We start from the raw sequence: 11,476 nt of genomic DNA on the forward strand, positions 1-11,476 counted from the left end.
TGCAGCAGCTGACTGCATTTGCTAATTCTGTTTTTCCCTGCCTTTTCAATTAGGTTGCTCTTGAGAAGCTGCTGTTGAGAAAGCCAGTGAGATTGAAGTGTCATCCTTTGGCAAATTACCACTACGCTGGTAGGTTTCCTTGCGATCTCTGTATCTGCTGGTTATAGAGTCCAAGGCTGGCATCCCATGCTGGAGCACGGGATCACGCTGCACACTCTGCTGTCTGCTGCAGGGATGGCAGCCTCTAATGGAGAGGTGATGTGGACAGTGCCGAGTAGTACTTCCGGAGCCTTTTGCTACAAGTTTGGCAGTTTTTCACCTGACTGACGGCGTACAGAAACTTTGCATCCATGTTGCTGTGTAGGGTTCTACAGATTTAAAACTGCCTTGAGTAATTTTTTTCCTCTTTTAAACTAAATTTTAATTTGTTGATCTTTTAAAATTGCTGCTATTCGTAGAATATAATTTACTAGCAGTAAGGTCTTCATTTTCTGGTATGTAAATGTCTGCCGTCATGCCTTCCTTTTCTGAGGTGATGATGCATGATAAATGAATATGATAATCATGAACATCCTTCCAAAGAGGCAGTGCTGTAATTCTCACTAGTGTCTTAGTACTGAATACAGAGCCTCTCTTTGCTTGGATCTAGCCAAAAAAAAACAGGTCTGGGATGGTGACTTCTTTAACAAACACAGCAAGAACCGCATTTTGGTGATGAAGCGGAAGTGCCCTGTGAAATGCACAAGGTGGTGTTAAGCCATTGGACTTAAGTTATGTCACCTAAGCATAGGTGGCAGATGTCTCTCTGCAGCCATCCGTGTTATTACTTAATGCTTCGTAGCAACTAACAACTGCTTGGACACACAGAATAGGGTTTTACATAAGAGATGTAAGAATTTGTCTCCAGTTTAGGCTCAATAGGAAGCACGCCAAGAATCTTCTGGTGGTCGGTCAGTCAGTCACAATGTCCAGGGTCATATGCTCATTTCCAGTTACAGTCATTGTGCCACCTAAGTATAGAAGCAAGCTACTTCCTGGCTGTAGCAGCTCACTGGAAAGATTCCCAAGTAACAAGGACTCTTTTGTAAAGCAACTCTTTAACCCCTTGGCCTGAGAACAAGAACAGAAACATGTTTGATGGCAGCTGATAATGAGTGAATAAATGTGAAGATCAGGTTTTCAGTCTTGGCTGGGGGGGATGCGTAGTGCCTTTGATAACAGCTCTCTTGCAGTCCAAAGGGTGAACATGGGGGTGAATGGAGGAGGAGGATGTCAGCCAGGAACTTTGACCAGGGTCTCTCGTCTGAAGAGATGACATCAAATCATGTGTATGAGACAGTCCAGGGGATGAGAGAAGGAAGATGAGGAGATATCGCAGCAGCCTCATCCTCAGCGAGCGATCTAATTAGCAGAGCAGATAAGAAATTTCTGCCTGTGTGGCAGAGGAGGAGGAACAGTCTTTACTGAAGTAACGTCACAGTAGTTTCAGAAGGTGTTTTATTGTGATGCAGGGAGGAGCCAGGAGAGACTGTTTTGTTTAATCTTTCACATGAGAGGATGCTAATCCTTGTTAACTAGCAGTGAGACCTGTGGACATCAGTGTATCCCTATTTCTTAAGCAGGAAAGGAAGTTTGATTCTGCTTATCACAGCATGAAACAAAATCTCACCAGTCTCGATTTAAGTACTATAAAATAACAAGACAAAGCATTACTTACTAATGCTCTTGAATGCAATATGTGATTGCAACTTATATTGACAGCCACGCTCTAGCATCATGCAGCAGTTCTTGAATAAGAGTTTCTTTGTGGTTGATAATCAGCCACTCAAGGCATATGGGAATTTCTTACAATGTAGTGCATGAATAGCTTAATATAACTTCAAGTGGCATTTGTTTGGGTTAACTCTTTGGATTTTCTGCTCCGTAATCAGAAATTACAGCTCTTGGGCCACTTTTAAAGGTAGAATAGACCAAAACAGAGCATGGCACTGACGCATGAGAATTAACTGATACCACAAACAATAAATATCCAAGCTCATCCTTAGCATTGCCCTTGAATGAGAGTACAAGTGAATAGCTCACCTTTGAAACCTGTTGGCGCGTGAGGGAAGCAAGTTGTAAAACTTGAGGCTTTTCTGTTGTGTGCCAAGAGAGCTGGGCATGCTGACCCAGGGCTGCTTGGAAGAACACCCTAATCTCTCTGTCCTAATGCTTTGCCATCTGTCAGGATGGTGTTTTAGGGAAGAGAGGGGGAACACATATCTAATACAAGAGGAGCGCTGTTGCAAACACTTGAATTGTTTTCATTTGAACAGTGGAATTTCTCAGGTCTGAAGTCCTCCTGCAGTGAGAATTGCAGGAGAGAGAGCCTCTGAAATAATGTGCTTCAGGCAGTCTGAAAACTTCTTGTACATACTGTGATAGGGTATGGATCAGACCCAGCATATGCTGTAGGTAATGGATTTGAGCCACCTCTCAGGGGGGCTCCCTGGGTGTAGGTTTAGCCCCCTGGAAACCCACAGATTGGGCCCAAAGTCCCCAAATTTGTAGAAGATACTTATTGCCAGTTAATCAGTGCAAAAACAATATGGCAGATAAAACAAAATGTAGAATAAATGTCTAAACGTAAAGCTCAGCTTTAAAATTTGATCTGTATTCCGAAGTCCAAAATTCTTTCTTGCTGCATTGCAGATATCTCTCTATACACATTCTCTATATCTCCCTCAAGCTAACAAGAGCAAAAGTGGTTTCCCAGCAACCAGAGTTAAAAACAGCTTTTCTTCTGTTTCTTTTCCTACACAGGATTTATTCTATTAATTAGGTTACTTCCAATTAACCCGCATAATCTTATAAGGGTCTCTGCTAATACCACAGCTATTGGGGAAACTCTGTAAGGCCTGAATCCTCCATAGGTGTACAATAAAATTAGCTCGTGGAAGTGATTTTTTTTTTTTTTTTTTTTCCAGGAGGCTAGGGTAGAGGCAGGAAAGCATGACTAGAGAGGTTTGCTGAAAACTAAAATCTCTCCTTTGGTGTTGTCATGCTTTTTAAAGTTATACTTTGGCATAGCAGAGCAGCACAGGCTCCTGGACTGAATCAGTGCATTTACCCCTGCCTAAAGGGAGGATAAATGCAAATAACTGGCACACTGCGTAAGAAGGGAATGATGCTGGTTCATGGTGGCAAAGATGGCAAGGCAGTGTGTCAGCAAAAAAATCTTTGGGTGATAACAGAATAAATAAAACTCGTGGCTTGAAGCCAGTGCCTTTTTCTGATGCTTAAAAGAGCTTTAGTGTAAATCTCCGTGGAAATAACTAATGCATGCTTGTATTCAGTACTGGAAAAGCCTGCAGAAAACAGGTTGCAGAAAAGTTAATTTTGTAGTTTTCAGCACATGACGGAGCAGTGAGATACCTGCTCTAAGCTTGTGAGCCTTCAGTTGAAACTGAAAAGGAAAACAATTTGAAGCTAATAAAAAAAAAAAAACCAACTCTTTTTTTTGTAGACATGAGTAACCTGTAGAGTTCAATACCATGCATGATGCCATGCGCAAGTTAATTGCATTCAGTGCAGAGGCACGCATTTCTATGGAGAATGATAACATTGACAGGAATATTAGGAATTTCTTTTGATAGAAGTTTTAGATATTTCAGAAACTCTCAGACAGATCAAAGTAGAATCTTCTCACAGTGTAAGTCATTTCAAAGGCATCCACTTTATGGCTTCTTGCATATCCTTCCTTTAATGTATGTAACATGCCCACTCTTACAAACAGGACACTGATGCAGTAGAGCAATCCTGTATTCCTTCTGTTTGACTAATACTGAGGAGGCACAAATTCATTTCAATTTAAATGTTGATTTCACATTTTCACGGGCAGTTAGGCTGGTGAAGCAAAGACAGAATAACAATATTTGAAAGTTTTATATACAGCTTCCATTAAATGATCAGAAAGCACTTTATGTATATTGCACATTGCTACCATCTCTATCTACTTGTGACCTCTGTCACACAAGTGTCTTACCTCAAGCCATGCAAGTGAAGAGCTGCAAAAGAACCTTATAAGAGTTACCATCTGGAGAACAAAATGATAGATGAACTTCCGTGTAGCTGAATGTAAAGTGGCTTATAGGGGAATAAACAATATAAGCTTTACATATAAAATAATGAGCTCTGTGGTGATACTTCTCAATTCGAGTGAGACGTTGGGATTATAAATGAAAGCATCAGCTCTGTATTTTACAACAGCTAAAAATATCCAAGTCAGACATTGGGAGGATAGAGAACATGGTGATGCGGCTGTGCAAGGCTGTGGATTGCTTGTATGTTGACTATTATGTGGCCTTCTGGTCCCTTCATCTCTATAGGAATGTTTTAGTACTGAAAAAGGTTCAGAGAAGGACAGCATTAATGACCAAAGGTGTGGGAGTGACAGAAAGGACATGCAATCCTGAACAGCATGGAGATGACGGTCGAGATTGAAGAACGAAGGGTCATCCAGTGAAGCTACTGGGAGCCAGGAAACAAAGAAAAGGACGTGGTTCTTCATGCGGAGGGTCTACTAATCTGTGAAACTCCTTGGCAAAGGATGTTTTGGGTGCAAGAAGTTTACTTGGTTGAAAGGAAGAGTGGGTCAGCACTTAAAAGGATAGTTACTAACTAAGCAAATTGCAGCATACTCAGGAAATCCCCTGTGCCGAAAGCGGTCAGAGGTTAGGAGAAATTAGGGAGAGGCATTGTATTTGCTTGCCCTGATCTTACTGTTTCCTAGGCAACTGCCTGTGACTGCTGCTGGAGCCCAAATATGGGTTAGATGGACTCAAGGTCTGAGTCAGTATAGCCATACTTGTATTTGGGTAGTAGCAATCACTAGCATGTGCTTCAGGTTTCCCAGTTTTTGTTTCAGCTACTACATCAACATAAAGGTGGTGGGTTTTTATTGTTTATAATGAATTCATTCTTTTTTTTAAGGCTCTGACAAATGGACGCATCAAGAAAGGAGGCTGTTCAAAGAGGCATTGTCCACCTACAGCAAAGATTTCATATTTGTACAGAAAATGGTAAGGTTATTCCTGTCCTGCCAATTGTTTTTTCCATTTGCTGCATTCTGTTCCCCTTTGTTTTCCCTCCAGTGCCAGACAAACTTATTGCAGGCATAGAGCCAGCAGTGGTTACAAGAACACTGTTAGGAGTGGTATATTCCATTTGGTGTACCTATGCATGCAACTGCAACACCAGTAAAAAGCAGTTAAAAATAAATAAATAAAATCTGTTCCTTTTGTTATCATATGTTAAAGTTTCCACACCTAGAATCCAAGTCACGGCATTCCGTGTGGGGGACAGTATGGTGCTCCGCTATCATGTTGGTGTTCTCTGGCGGTTTGTTAAAAAGTACCTGAGTCACTGGCATTGAGCCTTGTGCCAGAAAGGGTTGAAACCTGTTCATAAAGAGAGAACATGTTTGGGCTTAATTTTCGTATTCTGCCACAAAGCAGAAAAGACAAGGCATATACATTTCAGGGCAGAATACCTTACTTGTTAGCTCAAATGTTGAAAAACATTTGGGTTTATGGCAACCAAGTCTTAATTCCTAGATTTCTCAGTGGTATTGTATACTTGAGCTGCAAAAGTATATTCGCAGTCATTTTCTGACTAGAATCTAGAGAATTCCAGAGAAATGTACTGAGGTTGAAATAATCCATACAAATTTGACTGAAAAACAATAATTAAAAAAATTTTTCTACAAGAGTATTCCTGTTGTAGTCAAACTACCTTTTTTCCCTCCATTTGAATGTTTGAGAAATAAAGCCTGCCTCTTGGAATGTATGAAAATTGTGTTGAAAGAAAGCAAAAAATTGAGATTGGACTATTTCTGCAATTACTTAACTATAGGTTAAGTCTAAGACGGTTGCACAATGTGTGGAATACTACTATACCTGGAAGAAAATCTTGCGTTTGGGACGGAAACACAGAACGCGTTTAGAGAAAAAAAGAGAGGAATGTCTGGTAAGTCTAAAAGAATATGAAAAGGTTTTACACTTGATAATTTTTATGTTTGTCCTGTTTTGAGGAGGAGGTTGAACTAGGTGACACAGGTCTCTTCCAACCGAAATTATTCCGTAATTCTAAATTACGTTCTGTATGATCGTTCTGTGACCTCAGCTACACCAAGGTTTTGTGTTCCTGGACTGTAATAGGATAAGAGTGTTTTGACTAGTGCATTATCTAACGCTAGTCCAGCAATTACAGCTTTGGCTACTGATGAAGCAGGTTAAACCTCTGTAAATTATTCCTGTGCCTCTGTGTGTGTGCTCCTAAAGGCTGCTCTAATATTCTAGTACAAATACCATTCACACAGACTAGCAGTGCAATTCTTTGTGTGCAAGGTCTGTATTACAGGTAGCCTTAAGAGATGTGTTTTTTGGTTTTGTTTTGGGTGGTTTTTTTGTTTTAAATAAGTCATTTAATTTTACTATGAATGTAGTGTACATTGCCATTCTAACAGTTGGGGGAGGGTGTTGCACCTTGGCATCTGTAGACTCTTAGAGCCACAGCTCTGTAATACAGATGGTGGGTGTTTTGAGCCCTGCAGTGAAGCTTCATGAGCTGTAGCTTTTCCATTAAGAGATGGTAGTTCCAGCAAGACCAGAAGTTCATTCAGTATGGGAAAAAATACTGAAGCTGGAAGCAGGCTTGACTAAGCAGCATGCTGTTCCAGTACTGTCTATGTCCTACTATCCAGTACTGTCTGTCTTTGACCATATTTCTAGTATTTCTTAAATGCACTGTCTATTTCAGACAAGTGGAGAAGAGGAAGTGTTAGAGGAAGATGAGGAGATAGAAGAAGACAGAAAGGAAGAAAGGGAAATGCAGAAGTCTCCTGACCCACCAGCTATCCCTCTTGTTGGACCTATAGATCTGCCTGCCCTTCAGAGTCTTTCACTTTCTTCGTCCTCCTTCATCTGTGAAATGCCAAACTGCGGCGCTGTACGTGTGTTTGGTATCTTTAATAGCAGAGGGGTTCTATACTAGTGAATTGTGATTGTGGAAATCACTGGCCAGGAATAGTCTAAACCCCTGATATCTCCTGAATATCTTTGGACAAATCATTTTGCCTGCTTTTAATTCCCACATCACAAAATATAGGCAATATGCCGATCTGTACATAAAATTGTGTCCTGAAACATTGTATCGACTAGAAATACTATATGGTAACAGCTCTGATTACTGTTTTGTTATACAACTGCAATAATGGATAGCTCATTGGTTTGTTTTTATTATGACTAAGTTTCTTTAACTCTTGTGGGATATAGATGAGAGCAAGCAGCATTTGATGAAGTAGATTGTTTGTGCATATTGGACGTGTGCAGTTGTTCTGTTGTAATATGCATTCAGCATACTTTCTGCAGTTCCTGTTCCAGTGCAGTATTTCTTGATTTTTATTTTTTTTCTTCCTTCCACCCTACTCCCTGTCAGGTGTTCAGTTCCCGACAAGCGCTAAATGGCCATGCTCGCATTCATGGAGGTACAAATCAGGTTACAAAAACCCGATGCACCATTCCAGGCACTAAGCAGAAATCTGGTACGCAGAGCGGATACTGCTCCATCAAGAGTTCACCTGCTCATAGCACAACAAGCGGTGAGACCGACCCAACAACAATTTTTCCTTGCAAGGAGTGTGGCAAGTAAGTGAATATGACTGTCTGCAGTATCGCATCATATTTGCCTATTTATATTCCAGATGAATAGTGTTGTGACAAACTCTTTATTTTGCTCTGATGGTCTCAAAAGAACAGTTTCCCCTTAGATGACATGTCCTCTTACCAAAACCTCCAGAGGTTCGTTTGCATGATGTTTTGGATGCTTTCCCTGCAGTATTTACTCCAATTTTCCTGAATCCATTTACCTCCTAGAATTTCTACATCTGACAGTCCAGCTTCCTGCTTCATCACAGACTTGCATGTGATAGTGGGCAACTTTCTCTGTGTTTGAGTTTGTCTCTGTGCTTGAGTTTGTCCATCCTAATGTGGGATTCCTTCACTTTTTTCCTGTTGTGCAAGATTGTAGTGGAACCAAGTACAAGGAGAATTAGGATGTGCAGAGATACTGAAGCAACTGTGGGAGCTACGAAATACCTCCGGCAGAGTCTGAGTAGGCCATTTTGATACTGTCAGGATGTATAAATCTGGTAGTCTGTCCCTGAAATTCTCACCACGGCATTGCAGACTTCACTGACTTCTATTTCAGGACAAGGAAGCAAATGTACTGATAGGTTGTTGAATCTTTTTTGGCTCACTTCATCGAAAGCAATGCATTTTTATCTGTTTTTTTTTTTCCTTTAAAATTTAGGGTATTTTTCAAAATCAAAAGCCGCAATGCTCATATGAAGACTCACAGACAACAAGAAGAACAGCAAAGGCAGAAGGCTCAGAAAGCTGCTGTGGCAGCAGAAATGGCAGCCACTATTGCGAGAACTACTGGGCCAGTTGGGCATAGTTTGATCCCTCTGGATCACATGAGTTTGGTGAAACATGTTGAAAATGTCGGTGACATTGATGATGATGTTGTTCAGGAGCTGGGTGATGTCATGGAAGAGAATGAAGTCATGGATGCTGACCTTTTATTGGATGATGAAGATGCAGATCTATTGCAAGATGATGCGGAGTTGTAAATAAAGTTGTTTGATAAAGACAGCTACTGAGCACACCCTGAATGGATCAATCAGGAAACCTGGACTGCTCGTTTATTCCCCACTGATTGTAAACTACCTGTTGAAAATGATAATTCTTTTACCCAGGCCTAGGAAAAAAAAAGAAATCTGTTTTTTTCCCTTTTTTAATTAATTTGTGTTTTGGGGGGAAAATAAATAATTGGTACAAATATTCTTATAAGGTGTTTTTATCTGAGCTCATTTTGCTGATAACTTCCAAGACCACTAATTACAGAAGTGCATGGTTCTGCTGTCCCTTCCCTCCAGGTGGTCCCGGTAGGATCTTTAGTCTTTAACTCTTCCAAGTTTCTTTTTACCCCAGTTACAACAATGATCTTTACACACTTCTGATGGAACTTTCTTTTTTGCCTATACTGGATCACTTCCAGCATCTTCTAGAGACTAGATGTCATCTCTGTTAAGGAGATGATTACATTCTTTGTCTTTGTGCTGTCATTTTAAGGGAGGTGAAGGAAAAAAAAATCTGATTTAACTGTGAAATAATTACAGGAGTGACTGTATCATCTGTAGTATCACAGTACTTCTTCAGTTCTGTCTTGCCTTAATGCATACATGTTAGACAGTTTGTAAAAGCATTGGTTACACTGTACATTTTAGAGCTTCCATTTTAGCAAGGTTTTGATCTGCTGATTTTAAGATGACCTAATTCAAGGATTGAAGAAAAAAAGATGATTGTACTGTGGTTCACATCATCTGATGGGAACACTGAATCAGAAACACCACCTTGGTAATCAGGTTGCACTGGAAATATATTTTGCTGTGACAATAAATCACACTATTGAATAGCTCTCTCGGTGGTTTTAGGAGAGTGTATGCTCGAGCAATGCAGGAGCTTGCTCCCTCACCAGGTAAATACAGGGAGACATTCTTGCCCGTGGAATGGAGATTGACCGAGTATATGCCTTCAGCACATGTTAGTTATTACTCGTAGGCATGAAATGTTATTGTGCCATTTTCAGTCCTCATTATATCAAACCCAAATGTTGTTTTTTAGTAAAACATACTCCAAAGGTGAGTTGACATTGCTGTTTAATTACCCTTTCTCCTCCCTGAGGTTCAGATCTACATGGTGGATGTCTAACACCGTTTCTATAAATCTAGATTTGGTTCTCTAAGTAAATAGGATCTCAAAAGAATTGTACCTTGCAGAATTAAAGAATTAAGGAAGAATTGGAGTTAGATTGAGTGGACCTTTAATTACAGAATACGAATACTGATTTTAGAGCTTTCACAGGTAGCAGCACTGATTTTCTTGTGAATTTTGCACAGTAGAAGAGTATTGCTAACTTTGTAAAATATTTTGTAAGACTGATTTCAGATCTTCCAGATTTCAGGGTTGTTTGGGTTTTTTATGGGTTGGGTTTTGTTTTATTGGGTTTTTTTGCCACGTTCCTTACATCTTACGCAGAATCTGAGAGATGGTGGATTGTATTTTCTACTGTCTTCCTTGTATAACTATGCAAGATGGGGGTAAATCACGGCACTTTTGTATAGGAGTACCGGACCACACAAGTTCAAAACCAGTGGGACTCATTGGCAGGGAGGTGCCTTCTCTCTCAAAGCCAAATACGTGAAGCCAAATGACCTGAAGTTTCTACTTAGGGTCGAATGTTCTGATACTAAAGAACAACCCTTCAGGAGAATGGAAATCACTTCTCAGTTTCAGGTTAGTGAAGTTCCTGTGTACGTGGTTTGTTTTAGTGGTTTTTGGGGTTGTTCCAGAGGGGTTTTTTCAGTTGGTTTTGACCAGCGGGTAGAATTTCACTCCGTCTGCTGCATAAGGGATGATGTTCTCAATTACTGTACCTGCGAGTTTCAGGAGATCAGGCAGCAGCCTTCTTTTCTTTCCCGAACTGCCAGGCAGCACACTCCCCAGCAGTTCCCGTCCGTGCTGTGACACGTTACTTTTACAGGGGCCATGGAACCCCAGTTCAGCAGACCGGGTGTTCAGCTGTGTGCTGCAGCTAGATCCACTGATAATAAATTTTGTAGATTGTGCAAGTCTAGTGGTTTGCAAAGTGGAGGCTTTTGTGAGCGGTAACTTGTGTTGGCCTTTAGGAGCCTGTGTTAGAAACAACCCGTCAGAGTCAACTCTTTCTCTTCCAAACTTGTATCATTTTGAACTTTTAAGGCCCTTTCTGAGAAAGGCTGCTACACTGGAAAATGGAAACTTTTTTTCAGATTCCTGTTAACGGTGGGGAAAAAACTGAGTGTTTAAGCAAAGTGATAATTGAAGTCCGTGAGAGTTCTGCTTGAAGAACAGAGTTGAAATATAGTAGAAACTTGTGGGCTTGATTCTGAATAGCAGCTCTGTATTAAAGAATCTACAGTGGAACTTTTCTAGCAACAATTGGACAGGTTTCTGTGCTAAACCTAGTATATATAAATATATATACACATATATATGCCTGGTTCTGTAACATTAATTGGGTGCTGTTTTATTGTACAGCCAAGAAGATCATAGAACAATGATAACCAAAGAAGTTATTCTTAAAGGAAAAAAAGAAATGCAGATTTCTTAAGCAGTACACAATTTAGGCCTCAAACATTGACTTCATTATTATTAAGTGTTGCATCGGCTGATGTTAAACAGATGCTGTTCTGCGTATTTGTATATAAGTCGGACATAGTTTTATTTCAGAAAAGTTGTTTTCTTGCTGATGGTTGATGATGGAAAACTGTTCACTATTGAACTTAGTCCTCTTTGATAAAATCTGTACATATAGAAAACATATTTTATGAGAA

General features: G+C 40.2%; 1 protein-coding gene across 20 annotated transcripts in view; it reads left to right on the top strand.

Annotated features, from left to right (window-relative positions):
• TRERF1 (transcriptional regulating factor 1) overlaps positions 1-8,891 on the top strand; it is a 101,064-nt gene extending 92,173 nt beyond the window's left edge. For all 20 annotated transcript variants that reach the window (XM_075146959.1, XM_075146967.1, XM_075146971.1 and 17 more), the window contains 6 exons: positions 54-129; positions 4,972-5,060; positions 5,893-6,006; positions 6,799-6,987; positions 7,477-7,685; positions 8,350-8,891. In XM_075146959.1, the coding sequence (XP_075003060.1) occupies positions 54-129; positions 4,972-5,060; positions 5,893-6,006; positions 6,799-6,987; positions 7,477-7,685; positions 8,350-8,671 (999 nt within the window). In that variant the 3' untranslated portion in view covers positions 8,672-8,891. The remainder of the gene's footprint in view (positions 1-53; positions 130-4,971; positions 5,061-5,892; positions 6,007-6,798; positions 6,988-7,476; positions 7,686-8,349) is intronic.
• Positions 8,892-11,476: the final 2,585 nt, after the last annotated feature.

Source organism: Calonectris borealis, chromosome 3 (assembly GCF_964195595.1).
Source record: "Calonectris borealis chromosome 3, bCalBor7.hap1.2, whole genome shotgun sequence".
In the NCBI taxonomy this organism is placed as follows: domain Eukaryota; kingdom Metazoa; phylum Chordata; class Aves; order Procellariiformes; family Procellariidae; genus Calonectris; species Calonectris borealis.